This window comes from Lolium perenne, chromosome 4 (assembly GCF_019359855.2).
Source record: "Lolium perenne isolate Kyuss_39 chromosome 4, Kyuss_2.0, whole genome shotgun sequence".
Lineage (NCBI taxonomy): Eukaryota > Viridiplantae > Streptophyta > Magnoliopsida > Poales > Poaceae > Lolium > Lolium perenne.
In genome coordinates, this window is record NC_067247.2 from 278,088,466 (window position 1) to 278,115,233 (window position 26,768).

Sequence of the window (26,768 nt, forward strand, 5' to 3'; positions counted from 1 at the left end):
GATACCAACTGTGGTGACCCTGCATACCACTGCATGTTGTAGTATGCCAGTCGTTGATATAACATTCGCGAAGTACCATTCCGCAAATATCACATCCCTCAGAGTAGTACAACAGAACATAGCAAGGTCCATAACTCATTCACATAATATTACAATACACATACACAAGTCGTCTTGGAGCTCCTCTTGGGTCCTAAGAGGATAACTCCTGGGTTCGAGGCGAACCCAACTTAGCTTACAATACCATTGTCTCATCAAACTAAACATTTATTTAATCGAGCAGCTCCTTAGTAAGAGTCTGTGCTGCTCGGCTACTACTACTCATCAGATATCTCTAGGCTTGTTCTCCTCCGGAAGCCTCCCCAGATCCGTAGACTATGATGTAGTCTACGCCCTCAACTCCTCCTGAGAGGTCTGGTTCCTCGTAGCCGATGATCTCGGCTCCATCATTGCTGTTGTAGTCCTCCTCCAGATGATTCAGACAATCTAAGCAGGGGATTTAAGAGTGGTATGAGTACGAGCGTACTCAACAAGTTCATTATAGATAAGAGGTGTTTAATGCACTAACTACGATATTAGACCAGAAAGTCTAACACCAATGCAAGTTTTGACAAACGTTTCTTTAAGAGATTGCTTTTATTTCAAAGAGCTATGTCCGTCAGCCTTCACCGGTTTACTAGAACTTCATGGAGCTCCTTTCCGGCCGCGTTCGCAGTTCCTCAATCCCGGAACAGGGAGTGACAGGTCACAGTTTGTTACACTCTGCAGAGGTGTGTTGCTTTACCCATAAGAGATCTTAACCTTGGTGCCAACCGGGCAGCTTTCCCGTCCACACTTCCTTTGGTGTGAGGCCCGGTATAAGGTCTAGCCAATCATGTTCCTCCGCTACCTCGAACACCCACCCTTTGTTGCATGCGCCAACCCTGGGTCCACGTCGGTCCCATGATTCCCGTAATTTCAGGGTGGACCCCGACCACGACAACAGTGCTGGGCTCTACCATACACTCCTACGCCGGTGGCTGCAACCCATCATAGACCGCATTACCGTGGGGAATTAGAATGGGATCCCCACCCTCCGGTTGTTCCGCAAGACACAACTGCTACGGCAAGCACTGCTTTACCGTGGGGAATTAGAATGGGCTCCCCACCCTCCGATTGTTCCGCCAGACACAACTGCTACGGTAAGCGCATCCGTTGATGAACGAGAGGTGGAAACACTTTTGACTATTCCGTCCCACTCCAGATCTTATGGTTAACACGGGTATTACGGCACAAGAATCACTGGCGACATTTGTTGTTTAATCCTAGATGGATATAAACCCTTGCAATGGAACCTCCACCATATCAACACAATCCATGGTTCCATTGCCCACCACATAGTCATATTCATAGTTATGAAGATAGTGTTTTTGTTTTTCATGCAATAGTGATAAATAAAGTACTTTGCAAGTAATTTGGTAAAAGTACTCAAATGACATGAACAAGCGATGAACTTGCCTGAACACTGCAAAGTTCTGCAGTTGGAAGGTATGGACTGACCCTTGTCCTCTTGTTCTGAAAAATAGCATCATTGTCCGATAAGGGCAATGGTTAAAGAAGCAATTATGCATGATTCCATTTTTAGGGTTTGTTCCCCCCTTCCGATATCGTTATTATTTCATGTAAGAGGTTAATACTAAGAATAATTTGGGGATACATGATTTAGAGTAAAATCCAACCTTGAAATGTTGTCAAGGTGTTTTTGAAGTCCCAATTCATTAATGGACTTATTTTTATTATTGAAAATTTGATGTGTGATTTAAATGATTATTTAAATCCTCAAATGAAGACTTATTTTTAATTGTCTTCAAAAACTCTCTTTTGTATTTTATTATGATAGATAATTTTATGCTGATCTGTTTTCATATTTTTAATTATTTGTTTAGAGCTTTTATCAATTTTCTATTGAATTTCCAATTTTCCTGGTTTTTAATGGAATTTGGAAAAGTCTGTTTTGCCCCTGGGCCCACCTGTCAGTGGAGCCCAGTGGTTTGGCTAGACCAGCTCGGGTCCAACCGACCCGAGCGGTCGGTCGCTCACTCCCTCGCCACGCGCCCCTCGTCCTAACCCTAATTCCCCAATCACGCTCTGGCGACCCGCGTCGCCTCCGCCGTCGCCGCTCGATTCCGGCGAGATTCGCCGGGCTTGGCCTCCGCCATGGTGCGCAATCCACGTGCCACACGACGGCGGTCAATCCTATCCGCGTCGATCTGACGCGGGCGACCTGCTGCTCTCGGTCTCGTCCCCGTCTGGTGCTAGGGTTACGGGATCCGTTCGATCCCGCCGTTCCTGGCGCTCCTGGTGCTTGGACTCCGCCCTGGCTTCGCCGCCGTGGTGCGGGCGGTGCCGTGGTGTCGCCATGGCCAGGCTTGGCTTGGCGCCGCCGCGCTCTGGCATGTGCCGCCGTGGCCACCATGGCCGTGCCTATCTGCTCGACTACGGTAAGTGCGCCACTCTTTCTTCTCCTTTGTGTTCTATCTCTTCTCCTCCTAGCTTGAGATGCGGCTACTCCCCTTCCTGGAGAGACCATCTCGTGCTGCTGCTATTGCTCTACTAGCTGCTGTTGCTATGCTTCTTTGTTGCGATGCTTCGTTGCGGTGCGCATCTTGCTAGGCTCTCGCTATCCCGGATGCTAGCTATCGCTGCTCTGCGCTAAGCATCTGTCTTGTTGTCTTTGTTACCATGACCACGGCCATCGTATTCACACTTGTGCTTGTGCTTGTCTGTGCCTCTGTTCTTGATGCTATTCCTGTAAATTTCTCATGTGTATTCATCTGAATTGCCCTGGCTTGATTGCAGTATGCAATTCCTTGCAAGTTTGCAAGAGCCAGTGCCTCTGGTGTACTTTCCTGTGTGATATAATTCATGAACTGTTCCATTGAGCATAATTGTGCTTGCACAGTTCTATCTTTTGATGAACTGCTACTGAATACCATCATATCTAGCTTATTTGATTATCTGCTATGCCCTTGTCCTTGTCTGTGGCTAATTTAATTGTCTGGCCATGTGATGGTGCTGTAATTGATGTATAGCATGCTGTGGCATGCTCTTGCAAGTTTCTGGTGGTCATATGATCACCAGTTGCTTGCAGAAACTATTCTTTGTTGTCAGTGCCTCACTGTGATCCATTCTGTGTTGTGTGTGTGTCACACAGGCTTAGCCTGTGTATGCTGGTGCTTGTCCAAGCATCAATGGATGCTTGCAATGATCCATTGGATCATCTGCTAGATTCTGTGCATGGTAGCTTGATTATTTCATTTATCTGTGTAGTTCTGACTGTTTAAATAGATAAATGATGTGAACTGTGACACAGTGATGATCATAATGATTTAATTTTCTTGGCTAGAGGGATGCCAACATTTGTTGGGGACCCTAGCCCTCTCTGAACCCAGCTGGGTGATGATGCAAGTACTGGCTTGGTGGTTTGACTGTTTTGGTTGGTTGAGGTGGCCTCAGCAGCCATTCTTGGCTGCTCAGGAAGCTCCCACCATAGTTGGCTTGATGTGTATGGACAAATGCTTTCTGGGTAAACCATATTTGGTTGCCAGATGCTTTTAATGTTGACAAACATATATAGACACCTAATGGTCTATCTGTCTGATGGTTTAGCTGGCTATAAGTTGTCAAGTGAACTTGTGTAGCTAGCTAGGGATTAAATCCATGTTGGATTTCTCTGATTGTGTCACTGTGTGGACACAATCAGTGTTCCCTGGATAATCTGCTGCTGGCTTTTTCTATGTTTGCTTGAACCAAATGGCTAGATAGCCATATGATGACACAAACAGGGCTTCCTACCCCTTTTGGTGTGCTTGAGATCATGCCTGTGCAATTTATGAACAAAACCATCTGGTTTGTTCATGATGATGTGTATACCTCACTCCAGCTCCTAGAAATTTGGTGTTGGTGTAGAGGTTTTGCTTCTGGTGGTCTTTTGCTTGCCCTGCTCCTCCTAGCAAGCTTGAAGTCTTGGTTTAATTTCTGGTGATTGTGAATAGATGAGACAGCTCTAGCTGTTCACCTGTTCTTGGTGTTCTTGGCTGTTCTTGGTGCCTGGTGACTTACCCTGAGGCTTGGTCGATGAATGAGCTAGGGTTTGCTGTGGAAAAGTTTTTATATGGTTGGCCCTTGCTTCCCTGATCGATGACTCCACCTTTCTGTTTGGGTGATTCACTGTGTATGTGTGCTGCATGCACATAGCCATGTGAGCAGGCTGTGTGTGTGTGTATGCTGATACCCTGTACTTGGCTGTGAGGGTTGGATCAGCTCGGCAGACTTGATATTATCCTCTATTTCCATTCTTTTTTTAACCTGCCAAGTGGCCACTTGGCATAACTTCTTTCTTTGTTGTGCTTGTGTGCAGGAATCAGGAATTGATCAAGATGATCCAGAAGATCATCAAGTCCAAGATCAAGTGAAGATGTTCTTGTAGTATTAGGATATTTAGATAACTTGTAACTTTTCCTTTTAATTTTTCTATTATTTTCAATTTCACCAATTCTTGTAATGAGTTGTAATATTCATTTATTTCATTATGAATATTGTAAAGACAATGTATATTGTGTGATGATCAATAAAGCTCAAAGTTTTCCCTAATGAGCTTTACTTTATTATTATTGTTCGTCTTGTTTATTATTGATCATTTACTTAATGAATTTCTTCATTTGAATTAATTAAGTAATTATTTAATGTTTGAATTTGAAATTCAAATTCAACCTTGGTTTGAATTCAACCATGTCATATTATTTAGAATTCAATCAAGCAAACTCTCCCCTCTCATCTCAAAACCCTAGACTAGTGAAGTGAGATGCAAGTTTGTCGCACTCTCGAAACCCTAACCCTGTAAGGTGTCGAGAGAGAAACTTGTCCCCCTTCGATGCAGTTTTTGTTTAAAAGCGCGAAATTTCCCCAGAATTTACTATGCAATGCACATCCCTTTCTAAAATCTACCCCCCGATCGTCTCTAAACCTGGGACATTACAGTAAACAACTGAATCATAAAGCAAAGACTTTTCATGAATAGTACTTCAAGACAAGCATCAATAAGTCTTGCATAAGAGTTAACTCATAAAGCAATAAATCAAAGTAAAGGTATTGAAGCAACACAAAGGAAGATTAAGTTTCAGCGGTTGCTTTCAACTTGTAACATGTATATCTCATGGATAATTGTCAACATAGAGTAATATAACAAATGCAATATGCAAGTATGTAGGAATCAATGCACAGTTCACACAAGTGTTTGCTTCTTGAGGTGGAGAGAAATAGGTGGACTGACTCAACATAAAAGTAAAAAGAATGGTCCTTCAAAGAGGAAAGCATCGATTGCTATATTTGTGCTAGAGCTTTTATTTTGAAAACATGAAACAATTTTGTCAACGGTAGTAATAAAGCATATGAGTTATGTAAATTATATCTTACAAGTTGCAAGCCTCATGCATAGTATACTAATAGTGCCCGCACCTTGTCCTAATTAGCTTGGACTACCGGATCATCACAATACACATGTTTTAACCAAGTGTCACAATGGGGTACCTCCATGCCGCCTGTACAAAGGTCTAAGGAGAAAGCTCGCATTTTGGATTTCTCGCTTTTGATTATTCTCAACTTAGACATCCATACCGGGACAACATGGACAACAGATAATGGACTCCTCTTTAATGCATAAGCATGTGGCAACAATTAGTGTTCTCATATGAGATTGAGGATATATGTCCAAAACTGAAACTTCCACCATGAATCATGGCTTTAGTTAGCGGCCCAATGTTCTTCTCTAACAATATGTATGCTCCAACCATTAAGGTGGTAGATCTCTCTTACTTTAGACAAGACGGACATGCATAGCAACTCACATGATATTCAACAAAGAATAGTTGATGGCGTCCCCAGAAACATGGTTATCGCACAACAAGCAACTTAATAAGAGATAAAGTGCATAAGTACATATTCAATACCATAATAGTTTTTAAGCTATTTGTCCCATGAGCTATATATTGTAAAGGCGAATGATGGAATTTTAAAGGTAGCACTCAAGCAATTTACTTTGGAATGGCGGAGAAATACCATGTAGTAGGTAGGTATGGTGGACACAAATGGCATAGTGGTTGGCTCAAGGATTTTGGATGCATGAGAAGTATTTCCTCTCGATACAAGGTTTAGGCTAGCAAGGTTATTTGAAACAAACACAAGGATGAACGGTGTAGCAAAACTCACATAAAAGACATACTGTAAACATTATAAGAATCTACACCGTCTTCCTTGTTGTTCAAAACTCAATACTAGAAATTATCTAGACTTTAGAGAGACCAAATATGCAAACCAAATTAGCAAGCTCTAGGTGTTTCTTCATTAATGGGTGCAAAGTATATGATGCAAGAGCTTAAACATGAGCACAACAATTGCCAAGTATCAAATTATTCAAGACATTTTAGAATTACTACATGTAGCATTTTCCAATTCCAACCATATAATAATTTAACGAAGAAGATTCAACCTTCGCCATGAATACTATGAGTAAAGCCTAAGGATATATTTGTCCATATGCAACAGCGGAGCGTGTCTCTCTCCCATACAGTGAATGCTAGGATCCATTTATTCAAGCAAAAACAAAAAACAAAAACAAACCGACGCTCCAAGCAAAGCACATAAGATGTGATGGAATAAAAATATAGTTTCAGGGGAGGAACCTGATAATGTTGTCGATGAAGAAGGGGATGCCTTGGGCATCCCCAAGCTTAGACGCTTGAGTCTTCTTAAAATATGCAGGGGTGAACCACCGGGGCATCCCCAAGCTTAGAGCTTTCACTCTCCTTGATCATATTGCATCATACTCCTCTCTTGATCCTTGAAAACTTCCTCCACACCAAACTCGAAACAACTCATAGAGGGTTAGTGGACAATAAAAATTAACATGTTCAGAGGTGACACAATCATTCTTAACACTTCTGGACATTGCATAAAGCTACTGGACATTAATGGATCAAAGAAATTCATCCAACATAGCAAAAGAGGCAATGCGAAATAAAAGGCAGAATCTGTCAAAACAGAACAGTCCGTAAAGATGGATTTTATTGAGGCACCAGACTTGCTCAAATGAAAATGCCCAAATTGAATGAAAGTTGTGTACATATCTGAGGATCACTCACGTAAATTGGCTTAATTTTCTGAGTTACCTACAGAGAATTAGGCCCAGATTCATGACAGCAAGGAAATCTGTTTCTGTGCAGTAATCCAAATCTAGTATGAACCTTACTATCAACGACTTTACTTGGCACAACAAAACATAAAACTAAGATAAGGAGAGGTTGCTACAGTAGTAAACAACTTCCAAGACTCAAATATAAAACAAAAATACTGTAGTAAAAACATGGGTTGTCTCCCATAAGCGCTTTTCTTTAACGCCTTTCAGCTAGGCGCAGAAAGTGTATATCAAGTATTATCGAGAGACGAAGCATCAACATTATTTTCACAATTTATCCCATTGGGTACCTTAGATGCTCCCTTATCTATAGTGGTTTTAAGAGCTTTATCGATTTTGGGCCTATAATAGCTTTTTGGTTTAGCCCCTTTAGAGATATACATGAACCTTTGCTCCTTTCCCACATAAGCTTTCTCTCTAAACTTTATAGATGAAAAGGTTGAACCCAATGTTCCCATAGCCTCTTCTAGTTCACTAATCCTTTGGGTTTGATTATCATGAATAGCACAAGATTCTAAGATGGCGATTCTCTCATTAATTCCACATAGAGATTTATCAAGTTTATCAGTGCTATCAAGTAATGCTTTCAAAGTAGTATCAATAATTGGAAGGTTTTGCTCTATGGTTTCCAATTTTTTCATAACATCCTCAAGAGAGGTTTCAATTTTAGTTTCATTAACAGGTGGTGTTCCAAATAAACTCTCAATAATGCAACTAGCTTCTAAAGCGGGAGCGCCTAGGAAGTTACCTCCCGCGAGACAATCAAGAACATATCTATTCCAACTAGAGATACCAACATAAAAATTCCTGAGCAGGATAGTGGTGGAGTGTTTCTTAGTGCACCTACTATGAGCATCACTAATTCTATACCAAGCATCTTTTAAACATTCTCCCCCTTGTTGCTTAAACGAACGAACTTCAACTTCAGGATTACTCATTTTAGCAGTAGTAAATAAAGCAAACTAGATAAAATAAATGCAAGTAACTAATTTTTTTGTGTTTTTGATATAGAGTGCAAGACAGTAAATAAAGTAAAGCTAGCAACTAATTTTTTTGTGTTTTGATATAATGCAGAAAACAAAGTAGTAAATAAAATAAAGCAAGACAAAAACAAAGTAAAGAGATTGGGAAGTGGAGACTCCCCTTGCAGCGTGTCTTGATCTCCCCGGCAACGGCGCCAGAAATTTGCTTGATGCGTGTAGTTGACACGTCCGTTGGGAACCCCAAGAGGAAGGTGTGATGCGCACAGCGGCAAGTTTCCCTCAGTAAGAAACCAAGGTTTAATCGAACCAGTAGGAGTCAAGAAGCACGTTGAAGGTTGATGGCGGCGGGATGTAGTGCGGCGCAACACCAGAGATTCCGGCGCCAACGTGGAACCTGCACAACACAACCAAAGTACTTTGCCCCAACGAAACAGTGAGGTTGTCAATCTCACCGGCTTGCTGTAACAAAGGATTAACCGTATTGTGTGGAAGATGATTGTTTGCAAGAAAACAGTAAAACAAGTATTGCAGTAGATTGTATGCGATGTAAAGAATAGGACCGGGGTCCACAGTTCACTAGAGGTGTCTCTCCCATAAGATAAAAGCATGTTGGGTGAACAAATTACAGTCGGGCAATTGACAAATAGAGAGGGCATAACAATGCACATACATGACATGATAAATATAGTGAGATTTAATTGGGCATTACGACAAAGTACATAGACCGCTATCCAGCATGCATCTATGCCTAAAAAGTCCACCTTCAGGTTATCATCCGAACCCATTCCAGTATTAAGTTGCAAAACAACAGACAATTGCATTAAGTATGGTGCGTAATGTAATCAATAACTACATCCTTAGACATAGCATCAATGTTTTATCCCTAGTAGCAACAGCACATCCACAATCTTAGAACTTTCTGTCACTGTCCCAGATTCAATGGAGGCATGAACCCACTATCGAGCATAAATACTCCCTCTTGGAGTTAAGAGCAAAAACTTGGCCAGAGCCTCTACTAATAACGGAGAGCATGCAAGATCATAAACAACACATAGGTAATAACTTGATAATTAACATGACATAGTATTCTCTATCCATCGGATCCCGACAAACACAACATATAGTATTACAGATAGATGATCTTGATCATGTTAGGCAGCTCACAAGATCCGACAATGAAGCACAATGAGGAGAAGACAACCATCTAGCTACTGCTATGGACCCATAGTCCAGGGGTGAACTACTCACTCATCACTCCGGAGGCGACCATGGCGGTGAAGAGTCCTCCGGGAGATGAATCCCCTCTCCGGCAGGGTGCCGGAGGAGATCTCCAGAATCCCCCGAGATGGGATTGGCGGCGGCGGCGTCTCAGTAAGGTTTTCCGTATCGTGGCTCTCGGTACTGGGGGTTTCGCGACGGAGGCTATTTGTAGGCGGAAGGGCAGGTAAAGAGGCGGCACGAGGGGCCCAGACGACAGGCCGGCGCGGCCAGGGCCTGGGCCGCACCGCCCTGGTGTCTGGCCACCTCGTGGCCCCACTTCGACTCTCCTTCGGTCTTCTGGAAGCTTCGTGGCAAAATAGGACCCTGGGCGTTGATTTCGTCCAATTCCGAGAATATTTCTTTACTAGGATTTCTGAAACCAAAAACAGCAGAAATGACAATGGGTACTTCGGCATCTTGTTAATAGGTTAGTTCCAGAAAATGCACGAATATGACATAAAGTGTGCATAAAACATGTAGATATCATCAATAATGTGGCATGGAACATAAGAAATTATCGATACGTCGGAGACGTATCACCCACTATCATTCATTGACAACAACAAACACCTCTCAAAACAATTTTACTTCTGTCTTTAGAAAAATGAAAAGCTCTAGCACATGTTAATCCCTGCTTCCCTCTGCGAAGGGTCAATATTTTACTTTTATGTTGAGTCACCATCCTTTCTTTGAGCACTTTCTTGAGAGCACAACTATCATTCTTAGTATGATATGCTTGACCCAAAATGTGATTAACTGTGGTATAACCTTGATGCTTTTATCTTTGATAATCTCTACTTCCAGTCTTTCCATGAACTTCGAAGGTGCCCGGGCATTTATGTTTTGTTGTACAAATACGGGCAAACGAGATACCACGTTATTATATCCTTTTATGAATATTGCAATCTTGCTGATAGACATGATTCATGATGCTTATTATTAATTTGTTGGTACCTTTTCCATGATTGACATAGCTATTAGATGACTTTATTTGCATGTATCTTATTATGAATTGCCTAAGTACTTGTCCATATCATGAGAATATTTACATCATATGAACAAATGTGTTCGTGAAAGTTCTTTTATCGCACTCAGTTGTTAACTGAATTGCTTGAGGACAAGCAATAAGCTAAGCTTGGGGGAGTTGATACGTCCAAAACGTATCTACTTTCCCGAACACTTTTGCTATTGTTTTGCCTCTAATTTGTGTATTTTGGATACAACTAACACGGACTAACGCTGTTTTCAGCAGAATTGCCCCGGTGTCTTGTTTTTGTGCAGAAACTCAACTTTCAGGAAAATCCCCGGGATTAATTCCAATGGGCCTATTTTCACAGAAGATGGGCGGAGCCAGAAGACCAGAAGGAGGGGGCCACGAGGCGCCCACCCCACAAGGCGGCGCGGTGGGCCCCTGGGCCGTGCCGGCCTATGGTGGCGGCGCCTCGGCCAGCCTCCGATGCCCCCCTTTCGACTACTTAAGGGTTTCGACCTAAAAACGCACGGGGGTTAGACGAAATTGCCCGAAGACATCCAGAACACCGCGCCATCGCGAAACTCCGTCTCGGGACCAGAAACTCCGTTCTGGCACTCCGCCGGGATGGGGAATTGGAGGATATCATCGCCATCATCACCACTGACGCCTCTCCATCAACCAGCCATGCTTCCCCCATCCATATGTGAGTAATTCCCCCGCTGTAGGCTGAAGGGGATGGTAGGGATTGGATGAGATTGATCATGTAATAGTCATAAGATTGTTAGGGCATAGTGCCTAGTATCCGTTGTTGGTACTTTTATGATATTGTTGCAACTTGTTATGCTTAATGCTTGTCACTAGGGCCCGAGTGCCATGATCTCAGATCTGAGCATGTTATCAATTCATGATGATATTCATTGCTTTATGATCTTACCTGCAAGTTGTATACACATATTGCTGTCCGGAACCCGAGGCCCCAAAGTGACAGAAATTGGGACAACCGGAGGGGATGGCTGTGATATGAGGATCACATGTGTTCACGGAGTGTTAATGCTTTGCTCCGGTGCTCTATTAAAATGAGTACCTTAATTACCAGTAGATTCCCTAGAGGCCCGGCTGCCACCGGCTGGTAGGACAGAAGATGTTGTGCAAGTTTCTCATTGCGAGCACGTACGACTATATATGGAACACATGCCTATGGTAGTTTAGTACTTGGATACTATTTTATTACTATCTGCAAATGCCCTGCCTTGATTGTTACATGAGTTCTCTTATCCATGCAGCGCCCGTTCATCCATCCCTGTGCCTACAGTATTTTAATCCTACTGTTTACTATAATCACTACTGCTGTCTTTGTTGCACTGCTACTGATATTTCACTACTGCTAATGCTATAAAACTGTTGCTACTGATAAACTCTTGTGAGCAAGTCTGTTTCCAGGTGCAGCTGAATTGACAACTCCGCTGTTAAGGCTTACAAATATTCTTTGGCTCCCCTTGTGTCGAATCAATAAATTGGGTTTTACTTCCCTCGAAGACTGTTGCGATCCCCTATACTTGTGGGTCATCATTAGCATCCGCACCCCTTCCAGTATTAAGTTGCAAACAACAGACAATTGCATTAAGTACTGCGCGTAATGTAATCAACACAAATATCCTTAGACAAAGCATTGATGTTTTATCCCTAGTGGCAACAACACATCCACAACCTTAGAACTTTCTGTCACTTTCCCAGATTCAATGGAGGCATGAACCCACTATCGAGCATAAATACTCCCTCTTGGAGTTACAAGTATCAACTTGGCCAGAGCCTCTACTAGCAACGGAGAGCATGCAAGAACATAAACAACACATATATGATAGATTGATAATCAACTAGACATAGTATTCAATATTCATCGGATCCCAACAAACGCAACATGTAGCATTACAAATAGACGATCTTGATCATGATAGGCAGCTCACAAGATCTAAACATGATAGCACAAGAGGAGAAGACAACCATCTAGCTACTGCTATGGACCCATAGTCCAAGGATGAACTACTCACGCATCAGTCCGGAGGCGGGCATGGTGATGTAGAGCCCTCCGGTGATGATTCCCCTCTCCGGCAGGGTGCCGGAGGCGATCTCCTGAATCCCCCGAGATGGGATTGGCGGCGACAGCGTCACAGTAACTTTTCTCGTATCGTGGCTCTCGGTAATAGGGTTTTCGCGACGGAGAGATTATATAGACGAAGGGGCAGAGTCGGGAGGCGCCCGAGGGGCCCACCCCATAGGGCGGCGCGCCCAAGGGTGGGGCCGCGCCCCCCTAGGGTGTGGCCGCCTCGTCGCCCCTCTTCGTCTCCTCTTCGGACTTCTGGAAGGCTCCGTGCAAAATAAGACCGTGGGCTTTTGTTTCGTCCAATTCCGAGAATATTTCCTGTGTAGGATTTCTGAAAACAAAAACAACAGAAAACAGGAACTGGCGCTTCTGCATCTTGTTAATAGGTTAGTGCCAGAAAATGCATCAAAATGATATAAAGTGTATATAAAACATGTGAGTATTGTCATATAACTAGCATTGAACATAAGAAATTATAGATATGTTTGAGACGTATCAAGCATCCCCAAGCTTAGTTCCTACTCGCCCTCGAGTAGGTAAACGATAACAAGGATAATTTCTGAAGTGACATGCTACTATCATAATCTTGATCAATACTATTGTAAAGCATATGAAGTGAATGAAGTGATTCGAAGCAATAGTAAAGATAATGACTAAACAACTGAATCATATAGCAAAGACTTTTCATGAATAGTACTTTCAAGACAAGTATCAATAAGTCTTGCATAAGAGTTAACTCATCAAGCAATAGATTCTTAATAGAAGGTTTTGAAGCAACACAAAGGATGATTAAGTTTCAGCAATTGCTTTCAACTTGTAACATGTATATCTCATGGATAGTTGTCAACATAAAGCAATATAACAAGTGCAATAGGTAAACATGTAAGAATCAATGTACACAGTTGACACAAGTGTTTGCTTCTAAGATAGAAAGAAGTAGGTAAATTGACTCAACATAAAGTAAAAGAAAGTCCCTTCGCAGAGGGAAGCATGGATTACTCATGTGCTAGAGCTTTTTATTTTGAAAACATGGAAACAATTTTGTCAACGGTAGTAATAATTCATATGTGTTATGCATAAGACCTCTTATAAGTTGCAAGCCTCATGCATCAAATACCAATAGTGCTCGCACCTTGTCCTAATTAGCTCGGATTTCCATGGATTATCATTGCATTACATATGTTTCAACCAAGTGTCACAAAGGGGTACCTCTATGCCGCCTGTACAAAGGTCCAAGGAGATAGATCGCATTTGATTTCTCAGTTTTGATAGATCTCAACTTGAGGACATCCATACCGGGACAACATAGAAAACAGATAATGGACTCCTCTTTAATGCTTAAGCATTCAACAACAAATAATATTCTCATAAGAGATTGAGGTTTAATGTCCAACTGAAACTTCCACCATGATACATGGCTTTGGTTGGCGGCCCAATGTTCTTCTCTAACAATATGCATACTAAAACCATTTAATCATGATAAATCACCCTTACTTCAGACAAGACGAACATGCATAGCAACTCACATGATATTCAACAAAGGTGTAAAAAGTTGATGGCGTCCCCAGAAACATGGTTACCGCTCAACAAGCAACATATAAGAAATAAGATACATAAGCGACATATTCAATACCACAATAGTTTTTAAGCTATTTTCCCATGAGCTATGTATTGCAAAGACAAGGAATGAAATTTTAAAGGTAACACACAAGCAATTTACTTTGGAATGGCAGAGAAATACCACATAGTAGGTAGTTATGGTGGACACAATTGGCATGAGTTTTGGCTCAAGGTTTTTGGATGCACGAGAAGCATTTCCTCTCAGTACAAGGCTTTGGCTAGCAAGGTTGTTTGAAGCAAACACAAGTATGAACCGGTACAGCAAAACTTACATAAGAACATATTGCAAGCATTAGAAGACTCTACACTATCTCCTTGTTGCTCAAACACTTTTACCCGAAAATATCTAGACCATAGAGAGATCAATCATGCAATCCAAATTTCAACAAGCTCTACAGTAGTTCTCCACTAATAGGTTTAAACTACATGATGAAAAAGCTTAAACATGATCTATGAGAGCTCAAAACAATTGCCAAGTATCAAATTATTCAAGACCATCTACCATTTACCACATAAAGCATTTTCTGTTTCCAACCAAATAGCAATCAACGAAGCGGTTTTCAACTCCGCCATGAACATTAAAGATAGAGCTAAGAACATCAGTGTTCATATGAAAAAGCGGAGCGTGTATTTCTCCAATATAAGGAATGCTAGGATCCGATTTTATTCAAACAAAAACAAAAAAAACAGACGCTCCAAGCAAAGCACATAAGATGTGACGGAATAAAAATATAGTTTCACTAGAGGTGACCTGATAAGTTGTCGATGAAGAAGGGGATGCCTTGGGCATCCCCAAGCTTAGATGCTTGAGTCTTCTTGAAATATGCAGGGATGAACCACGGGGGCATCCCCAAGCTTAGACTTTTCACTCTTCTTGATCATAGTATATCCTCCTCCTCTCTTGACCCTTGAAAACTTCCTCCACACCAAACTCAAAACAAACTCATTAGAGGGTTAGTGCATAATCAAAAATTCACATGTTCAGAGAGGACACAATCATTCTTAACACTTCTGGACATTACCCAAAGCTACTGAAAGTTAATGGGACAAAGAAATTCACTCAACACAGTAAAAAAGGCAATGTGAAATAAAAGGCAGAATCTGTCAAAACAGAACAGTCCGTAAAGATGAATTTTTTAGAGGCACTTAATAGGCTCAGATGAAAAAGCTCAAAACTAATGAAAATTGCGTACATATCTGAGGATCACGCATGAAATTTTGCAGCATTTTACGAGTTTCCTACAGAGAGATCTACTCAAATTCGTGACAGGTAAAAATCTGTTTCTGCGCAGGAATCCAAATCTAGTATCAACTTTACTATCAGAGACTTTACTTGGCACAACAATATGATAAGGAGAGGTTGCTACAGTAGTAACAACTTCCAAGACTCAACAAAACAGTAATAAAAATATACATGGGTTATCTCCCAAGAAGTGTTTTTCTTTAACGTCTTTCAGCTAGGCGCAGAAAGTGCAAATCAAATATTATCAAGATAAGAAGCATCAACAGAGGAGTTTGGAGTTTTCCCAACTATGCATTATATCTTATCTATGTAAGAAACTCCTTTTTCATTACCTTTAGGCTTACTATCCTCCTCAAATAAATTTTCAGGAACAATCCAAGCAAAATTCTTTTCTAGTGCTTCATGCATTCCCATGAGTTTATGAGGTATTGGTATTTTAATCTCCCCCTCATAATTGGTTTTATTAGTATATCCTAGCCTATCTTTTTCCCTCTTTTCAAGGATACTTGCAAAATTGGTACAACACCCAAGCATTTTATGTTTAATAAAGACTTTCCTAGCTTCTCTAGCTACATCTTCAAATTCTCTAAGAAGGGTTTCTAAAACAAAATATTTCTTTTCTCCTTCTTCCATATCACAGAGTGTAAGAAACATATGTTGCATTATAGGATTAAGATTAACAAATCTAGCTTCCAACATGTGCACTAAAGAGGCAGTAGCACTTTCATAATTAGGAACAACTTTCACCAAGGATCTATCTTCAAAATCTTTAACTCTACTAACATGAGTGAAAAATTCTCCTATATTATATCTTCCAATGATAGACCCACTTCCTACCAATATATCTTTCAAAGTGAACTTAGGGTGAAGCATGATGAAATAAACAAAAGTAAACTTATAAAGTAAATGCAAGTAACTAATTTTTATGTGTTTTTGATATAAGAAAACGAAAAAGACAGTAAAATAAAGTAAAGCAAAGAAAGTAACTAATTTTTTTTGTGTTTTTGGATATAAAGGAAGCGAACAAAACATAAAATAAAATAGAGTAAAGCAAGACAATAAACAAAGTAAAGAGATTGGATGTGAGAGACTCCCCTTGCAGCGTGGCTTGATCTCCCCGGCAACGGCGCCAGAAAAATTGGCTGTTGCCGTGGGAGTTGGAAATCCCTGGGGTGTAATTTTTCTTCAGATCCCCGGCAACGGCGCCAGAAAAATTGCTTGATGGCTCGTGAAGCACACGTCTGTTGGGAACCCCAAGAGGAAGGTGTGATGCGTACAGCAGCAAGTTTTCCCTCCGTAAGAAACCAAGGTTATCGAACCAGTAGGAGATGAAGGCCACGTGAAGGTTGTTGGTGGAGGAGTGTAGTGCGGCGCAACACCAGGGATTCCGGCGCCAACGTGGAACCTGCACAACACAATCACAATACTTTGCCCCAACTTAACAGTGAGGTTGTCAATCTCACCGGCTTGCTGAAAACAGATGATTAAACGTATGGTGTGGAGAATGATGTTTGCTTGTAGAAAACAACAGAGAATAGAGATTGCAGTAGATTGTATTTCAGATGTAAAAGAATGGACCGGGGTCCACAGTTCACTAGTGGTGTCTCTCCAATAAGATAACTAGCATGTTGGGTGAACAAATTACAGTTGGGCAATTGACAAATAGAGATGCACATACATATATCATGATGACTACTATGAGATTTAATTAGAGCATTACGACAAATGGCATAGACCGCTATCCAACATGCATCTATGCCTAAAAAGTCCACCTTCGGGTTAGCATCCGCACCCCTTCCAGTATTAAGTTGCAAATAACAGACAATTGCATTAAGTACTGCGCGTAATGTAATCAACACAAATATCCTTAGACAAAGCATTGATGTTTTATCCCTAGTGGCAACAACACATCCACAACCTTAGAACTTTCTCATCCTTTGTCCTGCATTCAATGGAGGCATGAACCCACTATCGAGCATAAATACTCCCTCTTCGAGTTACAAGTATCAACTTGGCCTGAGCTTCTACTAGCAACGGAGAGCATGCAAGAACATAAACAACACATATATGATAGATTGATAATCAACTTGACATAGTATTCAATATTTATCGGATCCCAACAAACGCAACATGTAGCATTACAAATAGACGATCTTGATCATGATAGGCAGCTCACAAGATCTAAACATGATAGCACAAGAGGAGAAGACAACCATCTAGCTACTGCTATGGACCCATAGTCCAAGGATGAACTACTCACGCATCAGTTCGGAGGCGGGCATGGTGATGTAGAGCCCTCCGGTGATGATTCTCCTCTCCGGCAGGGTGCCGGAGGCGATCTCCTGAATCCCCCGAGATAGGATTGGCGGCGGCGGTGTTACAGTAACTTTTCTCGTATCGTGGCTCTCGGTAATAGGGTTTTCGCGACGGAGAGATTATATAGGCGAAGGGGCAGAGTCGGGAGGCGCCCGAGGGGCCCACCCCATAGGGCGGCGCGCCCAAGGGTGGGGCCGCGCCCCCCTAGGGTGTGGCCGCCTCGTCGCCCCTCTCCGTCTCCTCTTCGGACTTCTGGAAGGCTCCGTGCAAAATAAGACCGTGGGCTTTTGTTTCGTCCAATTCCGAGAATATTTCCTGTGTAGGATTTCTGAAACCAAAAATAGCAGAAAACAGGAACTGGCGCTTCGGCATCTTGTTAATAGTTTAGTGCCGGAAAATGCATCAAAATGATATAAAGTGTATATAAAACATGTGAGTATTGTCATATAACTAGCATGGAACATAAGAAATTACAGATACGTTTGAGACGTATCAGCGACCCGCGCCGAAGGGGCGGCGCTGTGGTGGCCTCGAACATCGATGCGCGGGGGACGGCGAAGGTGACCGCGTGCAGCGATGGCACGGCCCGAGGGACCGGCGTAGCTGCAGGGCGCGAGTGGGCAGCGGCGGGAGACCACCAGCGACGTACACGCCTCGGAAAGCGCGTCGGAGGCCGGTGGCATGGACCAAAGGCGGCGGCGCTGCGACACGAAGGGGCAACGCAGCGGCACCCCGATGCTTGATCGGTGGTAGGCGCGTGCTCGGGGATGTGCTTGGCGTAGACGTGCGCGGGGTCGGTTGATCAGACCGACGACGGCACGATACGCGCCATGGCGTGGACGACGCGCAGATCGGAGCCGATGGCGCTGCAGAACTGGACGCCTATACTGCCGGATGCACGGCTGGAACGGTCGGCCTGGGGTCCAGTACGACCGCCCTGGGCGCTGGTCCAACCGGCCTGGAGCTCGGTCTGACCAGCCGGGGCGCCGGTCCAACCGGCATGGAGCCCGGTCTGCCGGCCTGGGCGCCGGGTGACTGGGCGGAGCCCCTGGATAGCAGCCCGGTAGGCACCGGTTCTGGGCCCAGTTTGGTCCGGTTCGACCCGGTCTGGAAGCCGGTCCGGCCGGTTGTAGCGCCGGGTAATCCGGTCAGGTGGCCGGTCTGCCGGCCGTGGCGTCGGCCCGTCCGGTGCTGAGGCCGGTCGGCCGAGTCGTGGCGCCGGCCGCCTGACGGATCTGACCGACGGCGGCACGATACGCGCCATGGCGTGGACGATGCGCAGATCGGAGTCGATGGCGGCGTTGTCGATGTAGTCCCGGTCGATGGCGACGAAGACTGACAGGCGATGGAGACCGCTCGAGCAAGAACAACCTGTTGCGATGCACGTAGGGGCGCCCCGTGTGCGGCGCGTGCGGCTGTGCCGTGTGGTTGATGGCCGGTGCAGGTCGATGCCGTTGTCGGAGTAGAGGCGCAGGAGGACGACGGCGATGGGCGACTCAATCCGATCTATGATCGATAAACCAAAAAGGAAAAACGCCGGTCGAGCGACCGGCGACGCAAAAAGAAAACCAATCTACGGATTGGAAAAAAAGACACGATAGGGCAGCCGATCAACCGATCGGCGAACGAACCCTCATACGGGTTGCGAGACCCCCGGAGTAGATCATGGAGATCGACCTCCCCGGGGGCGGCGCGGCGCGGAAATTTGCGGCGGCTAGGTCAAGGAGCGTGCCGCTCTGATACCATGTAGAAGGATAGAGAGATATGCGGAATATGTTGGATGTATTATTGAGCCTCATGGACGAGTATATATAGGCGTACATGAATCATCTTGAAGTGCAAGACAAGACACAAGATCTATCTCTATCCTAGACTACCTAAACCGTACCTATACTCTAACAGTTAGTTCTGGAGCCCGGACCAGGACGTGATAGTCCATTCATCATCGAGTAGTATCATTTGGCAATGCCTGATGGACCAAAGCATAGCGCATCTCTAACGTATCCTGTAAATATGGATCCAAAACACTTACAAAGGACACGCTAAACATGATTTAAGGATTGAAAATGTCTCGTATTGGGCAGATCTCGTAAAACAAACTGTAAAAGGACGTATTCAGAAATATGCCACTAAATGACCCACCTCAGAGCTTTCTTTTTTCTTTTCCCTCAACTTCATCTTCTCCACTAGTTGCATGCCCCTCCACCGCCTTGCGTGCCCGACCAGTCACGCCCGGCCCGCCACCTCTCAGCGCACCGTGCGGTGCAAGCGTGGCACCGCCCGCCGTGTGTGGTCCTGCCCGTCTGTCGCCAACCCCGCCCCCGTGCTCGTTGGACTGGTTGGTCTCAGTGGCAGTCGATTCTAGTGTGCGTCCACGGATTTTGGTGATTTCTGGAGAAATTACGGCAAGGTACGAGGCGGAAGTGCGGCGGTGCGTCCGCTCTGGCGAGGTTGACTGGTTTACAGGGCATGTCAATTTCGTTTGGTTTTGCCTCCCAAACTGTACACAAGGATCGCGGGTGTGTTTTCTCGGTTCCCTATAAAAAGTTTTATGGGTGAGGCTAGTTCACGGGATATGATCTGAACATATTTTGCAACCAAAACTATAGACATTAGCAATGTTACAGGTTTAACCACTATTACAAATCTGTTAGAGATGATCTCACAAGATCGGATCAGATCGGGGCAAGTACCTATAAAGGACGTCAGTGTCCCCGCTTGGCTTGATTCGACTACGTTCCAGGCTTCCAGCAACCATCATCTAGAACTAGAAGGAGGGGAGAAACTAGATCAACCACTGTAAAAGAAAACTTAAAGGAAATATAGATTAACCAGGTGGACAAAACTAAGCTCTTCCTGTGGGGACAATCGCAGGACGCCTTTCGCGTCCCCCAAATGACTTCGTCGTCCACCCATGACCCATCCCCATCTCTTCCAGAAGCCCACGCCACCACGCCCAGTCGCCCACGCATTCGTCAGCAGTATATAACCACCACACCGCCGCGTGCAAGAAGCAGAATCCAGCATTAGCTAAGAGCATCTCGAGTCGTTGGGTCTAAAATTCGCGCTATTTAGGATGGATGTAAAGTTTGGTCTAGGAAGGTCCATTTTCCAGCGACGAGTCTAGGATGGATAATTTTTTTTGATAAATAACAACGAATTCAGACAAAATAAGACGATATGCGTTCAAACATAGGCGAAATTTAAAGATATTTAACATATATATGCAAGTTCGTACATATATAGGCTGAATTCGTCCATATATTTGAATTTGGCCATAGGGAAACAAAAACTAGATTTAATAACGGCCTTCTACATGTCGAAATGGCGGTAGAAGGCCGTGTAGTCGCCGCCGTCGTCATCGTCGCTCGAGTTGACGACGTCCTCGGCCGGCGGCGCCTCGTACCAATGGCTTGATCCAGCACCAGGGTTGCCGCGTGACGGCATCGGCCGGTAGAGCTCGTCGTCGCTGCTCTCCTCGAGCTTGATGAGCGGCACGAGCACGGGCGCGACGGTCAGTGCGGCGGCACGGATAGCGCGTTGCCGCGCGGCAGCCAAGTCCAGTAGTCGCCTCTGCTGCTCCGCCTCCTGCCGCTCTGAGTCCCGCCTTGACCAGTCGAGCGGGGCGTCCATGGAGAGCGCGTTGTCGGTGGGGACGAGGTCGTTGAGCGACCTGGCGATCGCCTCCGCCACCGCGGCGTCCTCGACACGCTTGGCCTCCTCATCGGCGAGCTGGGACGCGGCGGCGGCCGATGCGGCCTCCTTCTTCGAGGTCTTCCTCTTGCGGTTGCGCGAGGGAGACGACGGCTGGTTGCGGATGACGAGGGTGCCGCTGCTGCACCCTCTGGTCGGTGGTGGAGAGGTCGAATCCTTCTTGACGACGGCCACCATCGCAGGTGGAGGAGCCGATCCGCCGGACCTCGACGCTGACCTCGACCCAGACGACGAGGAGGACAGCGCCATCCTTCGCGACGTCCAGGAGCTACCGTGCCGACGCGACATGGTAGCCGCCACCGGTGTTGGCATCCCCAGAACGGGGGAATTGCCACCCTCGATGTGCGCGAGCACGTTCTCGAGGGTGCGGCCAGGCCCGCTCCACCATCGGCGGCGTCCGGTGGCGTTGTTTCGCGCGGGAGGAGGGGGAGGGCCGTCGTAGGCGGCGAGTTCACGCTCGTACCTCTGCCGGAAGAATTGCATCCATGCCTCATAGTTGTCAGGGAAGACCCTCTCCTCCGCGCGCTGCTCGTCACTGAGAGTGGCGAGCACCGCGTCAATCTCCGCCTCGAGGGCGGCGCGACCAATCGGCGGCGGCGGGATCAGGACGCCGCCCGCGCTCAGTCTCCAGCCTCCGTGCGCGCGGAAGTTGGGCGGCGCGGGGTAGCCCGCCGCGTGTAGGAGCTTTCCCTCCCATTGGTGGAGAGAGCGGCGGCCGAAGCCGTTGTTCACCGTGTCGTCGTTCGCCATTGATCGCTAGCTCGCTCGGTGAGATTGGGGAAGAGAGGAGGTGAATAGGGAGACGGCGTGGTGAATGCGGCCAGACGCGGTAGTTTCGCGATAAATAGAGGGCAACGCTCGTGAAATCGAGGTGACGACATTAACTCATCGCGTGGAAGCTACGCGTCCGGCGAAGTCTAACCCTCGGTAGGCTTTTACAGAGCACAGATGATGATGCGATGAGGACGATGATCGGCTTTTCTCGCCGACAAGTCAGGGCCACCAGCCGCGCGGGAAGTTTTCTCGGTGTTTCCCGCGCTTTCGTTTCGTCCGGACTCTCCGAGCGCTCCCCGGGGGCCAGGATGGCCTGTGCTCCCCGGATGGATGAAAGTCCAAATCCGAACGAAAATAAGGATACGGGGATGCCACTGAATCGTTTTCGGCCATCCGGATGAAAAAAGTGTCCTCAGAGCTAACACCTCCAGGCTCCAATCATATCCATCACGCCTCAGTTTTTTGCTGGTGGTCGTAGCGCGTAGCATCCATTAAACGCAGAGATGAGCCCTGTAAAAGTCAGCGATCGAGGATGAAGAGGGTAGTTTTAGGAGAAACCTGTAAAAGCTATGAGGAATAAGAGTTTTAATGGATGGGATCCGTTTGACGCTTTCGATTTCAGGTTTTGCCGTAGATCTTGTAATAAGACTGTCCATGCGATAGCTCAACATGGGAGAGATGTAGGCGTGCAGAACCTGCTATGGCTGGAAGATGCTCCAGCTTTTGTATCGGTGTTGGTTGCTAGCGATCTTGCTATGCACCAGGTTTAGTGGAATAAATTTTCACGTTTCAAAAAAAAAAAAGAGTTTTAAGGAGTTCGCCAGAGTTTTTTCCCCTATAGATACTCCCCGTTTATAAAAGAATGTCTTACATTTGTTTTAATTTAATGTTCGTAGACCCATTTTGTGGACAGAGTTGGTAACAGTTGTTATAGAATGGATATGTGTTTACAATCGTATCTAGAGTTGCTCTTTTAGCTATCTGTGGACGCTGGTTGGTTCTAGAGGCCGGACCTAGACGTGACAATCCAGTCGTCGTCGAGAAGTATCGTTTGGCAGTGCCTGGCCGACCAAGTTTACACAATGGGCTCGGAGCAAATAGACTGGGTCAGCCGATAGGATCTCCACGTAGGAAAAGTAAAACGCCCGTACAACATTCCAAGCAACCATCGTCTAGAACTAGAAGGAAATTGACATCTCAAGAGAAACTAGATCAGGCACCGTAAAAGAAGTTTCCATCAACAACCAGTGGACACAAGCCGTGGGGGACGAGCGCAGGACGCCTTTCGTTTCGCGTCGCCGTCGCGCAAATGGCTTCGTCGTCCATCTCTTCCAGAAGCCCACACCAACGCCACCACGCACACGCATCGCTCAGCACACTTCAGCAGTATATAACCACCACGCCACGGCGTGCAAGAAGCAGAATCCACCATTAGCTTACAGCTTCCAACTTCAAACCGCAAGAAGCAAGCTTTAGCTTACATCTCCAGGCTCCAATCATATCCATCACTCCTTCTCTGGCCGTAGCATCCATTAATCGCAGAGAAGATGAGCTCGGTGTGCGTGAGGCCCGGGGGGTTTTCTGTCTCTGGAGGGGTGAAGTGCCAGCGGCGAGCGCGGGTGAGGGTGTCGGCCGTGGCGGCGGCGCCGGAGCGAGTCGCGACGGCGGCCAAGACTACCATGTACTACGTGCTGTCGGTGGGCACGTCGGCGGGGCCGGAGGAGATCAAGGCGGCGTACAGGCGCGCGGCGCTTCGGTGGCACCCGGACACGTGCCCGGGCGGCGCCGACCGGTTCATGATGGCCCGGGAGGCCTACGAGGTGCTCTCCGACCCCGAGCGCAGGCGGGGCTACGACATCCAGCTGCGATTCGGCGGTGTTTGCGGTGGCGCCGGATCGTCCCACGCAGCGCCGGGAGCAGGGTACGCGGACTGGGAGGCCCAGCTGGCCGGACTGCAGTGGCGCGCCGCCGAGGAGGCGCGAGCGGAGACGTGGGGGAACAGGAGATGCGCCGGCGCGCCGCCGCGCAGACGTCGTCGTCGCACTAGTCCAAACCACCGCGGTTTTGCTCTGTTCTTGTATATTGCTTCTACGCCGTGGGTTTAGCCTGGCTGGTGAAGTACTTATATTGTAGTGTAGTACTGTACTACTGTGTACACAAGTACAGTATAGCTCATTTTCTGCCGATGTAGTACGGTAAAAAATCGAATAGAGCACTGGGGTTAAAAAAAACATCAAACAATATAAAACACCTCAACAAAAATAAAAATTACAGTAAAATTCTTGAAATGCATTTCGTCTTCAACCTTCAGCCGTATCAACGACGCGTCGCCGCTTCCGCTCCTCCTTAAGTTAGTTTGATGTTGTTGGTTGCTGACAGGAAGTGGTTGAATGGGTCAAGAAAACCACATTTGTCGCGGAGATGAAGAAGAAGGAATACAGTCCATTTAGCTCCTTGGCGATCTAAAGATCCCCACATCTAGAAGAACTCGAGAATCACACCACTCCCACAAGATTCTCGATGTCACCGTCGAGATAGGGTTGTAGCCAAGAGACTTTATTAAGATGACGATGCCGCCACCTGAACGCCATCCAACCAAACCAAAACCCTAAAACCTGGGGAAATGAGCCCTCCCGCCCATGGGGCCAAGATCCATCCCGCCTTCATGGCCCGAAGGCCACAGAAGCTAGACAAATCGCCGGCGCGCCAATAGGAGATTAAAAAACCCTAATCGCCTCTTGAGCGTTCTCTCAGGCAAAGAGGTTAGTACGGTAAATATTTGATGCTTAATATTTTGTTTACTATGATGTGATCACCTTTTTAAGTGGAAGGTCAAATAGACCTATGGTTTTTTTCTATCTTTCCAAGATCTAGTTCACAACCTTAAAAAATGTTCCTTCTACAAAGATAATCTGGGAGGCTAAATAACAATATCTCCACCCACGGGTCTTAAATTGTAGCTGGCAACAATCTCGGTAGGGTGTTACTGGGCACTGGCAATAGTAGCCGGTCTATTGGAAATGGTTGCACGTACCGACGTCCCTAATAAGTAATCTTCTAAAAAATTAAATTTGAAACAAACTTAAAAATAGTGATTTACATTCAAATTTAGAACAAAGTTTGCAGAACTTAGTTAAACTTAAACTGAAAGATACTAAATAAGCCTATTCTACTGGTAGAAGAAGTTGTAGTTGAGGCTGGCCGTGTTGCCGTCGTCATCATCGCCACCCCACACCTCATCGAAGATGTCATCCTCCTACGAATCCTTTGGCGATGGCAGTGCTGGCGCTGGGGCCTCTGGCTCGATTAGGTCGACGATGTTGTCGCCATCTGACACAGACCGCCATGGCACAAACACATCAGTGGCTGACTGGATCTAGCGGAACGAACTCGCCATGATTACCGACGCGTCTTCGGGATCGTTTGGATCGTAGAGCTCTGGCTCTAGTTTCCACCATGTCTTCTCCTTCTATGGTGCCATGGGAGGGAGGGGGGGGTAGACGAGCTTCTCCTTCTTTGGGTGCAGTGGTAAAAAGCGCCCATGTTCGGATCGCACAACCCTTCCATCTTCGAGGGTCGGAGATGGGAAGTGGGTTCTGCTGCTTCCCTTTCCTTCTTTGGGCGAGGGATAGCCTGCACCAAGGATATGCGTGAAGCCGATGGCTCGCGGATGAAGATGCCACCCCCGGGCGTGGGCGATGGGTTTTGCGCCATCAAGTTCTCACAAGGCCTAAGTGAACTGCGAGAACAAACGGTCCGGATTTTTAGGGGAGAATGAACGGTCCTGCTGATTTCAGAGAGAAACATGCCTAAGTGAACCGCGAGAACGAACGGTCCTGCTTTTTTAGGGGAGAACGAACGGTCCTTCTAATTTCAGAGAGAAACAGAACCCCTGTGATGCGACGATTAGCTCTCGAAAAATTGTAAGCCATGTTTCATTTCCCTTCTTGATGAATCCCGGTTCACCAAACCGTTAATGTGAAGGATAGTGTTGAGCGTCCCCCGGGGAATCGGGGCTTTTGATCCCCCGCCTCCAATGCTCGACACGTGTCCACAAAGGACCACACACGCGAAACAAAAATCCTCCACACTCCAGAAAGAGCAATCAACATCCCCACGTCCACAACTTCTCGCTCAACCTGCAGAGGCAATCCTCGACCCCGTTGGCACGGGGGAGTCAGCTTTTCCCCTGACGGCATCCCGCTCTGGCGAAGGCGGCGCCACGCCAACCCTAGACAGAATCTTGCTCACACCACGTCGACCCTACCCTAGTAGCATCACCTCCGTCCACTATGCAGCACCTCGCTTGCCCTCCCATGGCAGTATCACCGTCGTTGCCGAAGACAATACACCATCGTGGTCGCTTGCAGCAACATCGATGGACAATTGTAGCAGAGTCAGTGGCCTCTTGTAGCAGCGGTGGCTAGCCGCGCATCCTCGCAGCATCGTCGGTGCTTCCTTGTAGCAATGTTGGAGAGCACCAACATGGTAGTCGCTTGGAGCAAACGCCGATGTCCATGGTAGGTATGCCGATGGACCATGGTGCATCGCCG

The 26,768-nt window shown here is 46.0% G+C and overlaps 1 protein-coding gene across 1 annotated transcript; it reads left to right on the forward strand.

Annotated features, from left to right (window-relative positions):
* Positions 1-23,541: 23,541 nt before the first annotated feature.
* Positions 23,542-24,503, forward strand: LOC139830654 (uncharacterized). The gene has a single exon (XM_071819198.1). The coding sequence runs from the start codon at positions 23,763-23,765 to the stop codon at positions 24,318-24,320; it is 558 nt and encodes a 185-aa protein (XP_071675299.1). The 5' UTR covers positions 23,542-23,762; the 3' UTR covers positions 24,321-24,503.
* The last annotated feature ends 2,265 nt before the right edge of the window (positions 24,504-26,768 follow it).

What these genes read in the sequence shown, in the direction of transcription:
- LOC139830654 (XM_071819198.1), top strand. Translation starts at nt 23,763, where the DNA reads ATGAGCTCGGTGTGCGTGAGGCCCGGGGGGTTTTCTGTCTCTGGAGGG.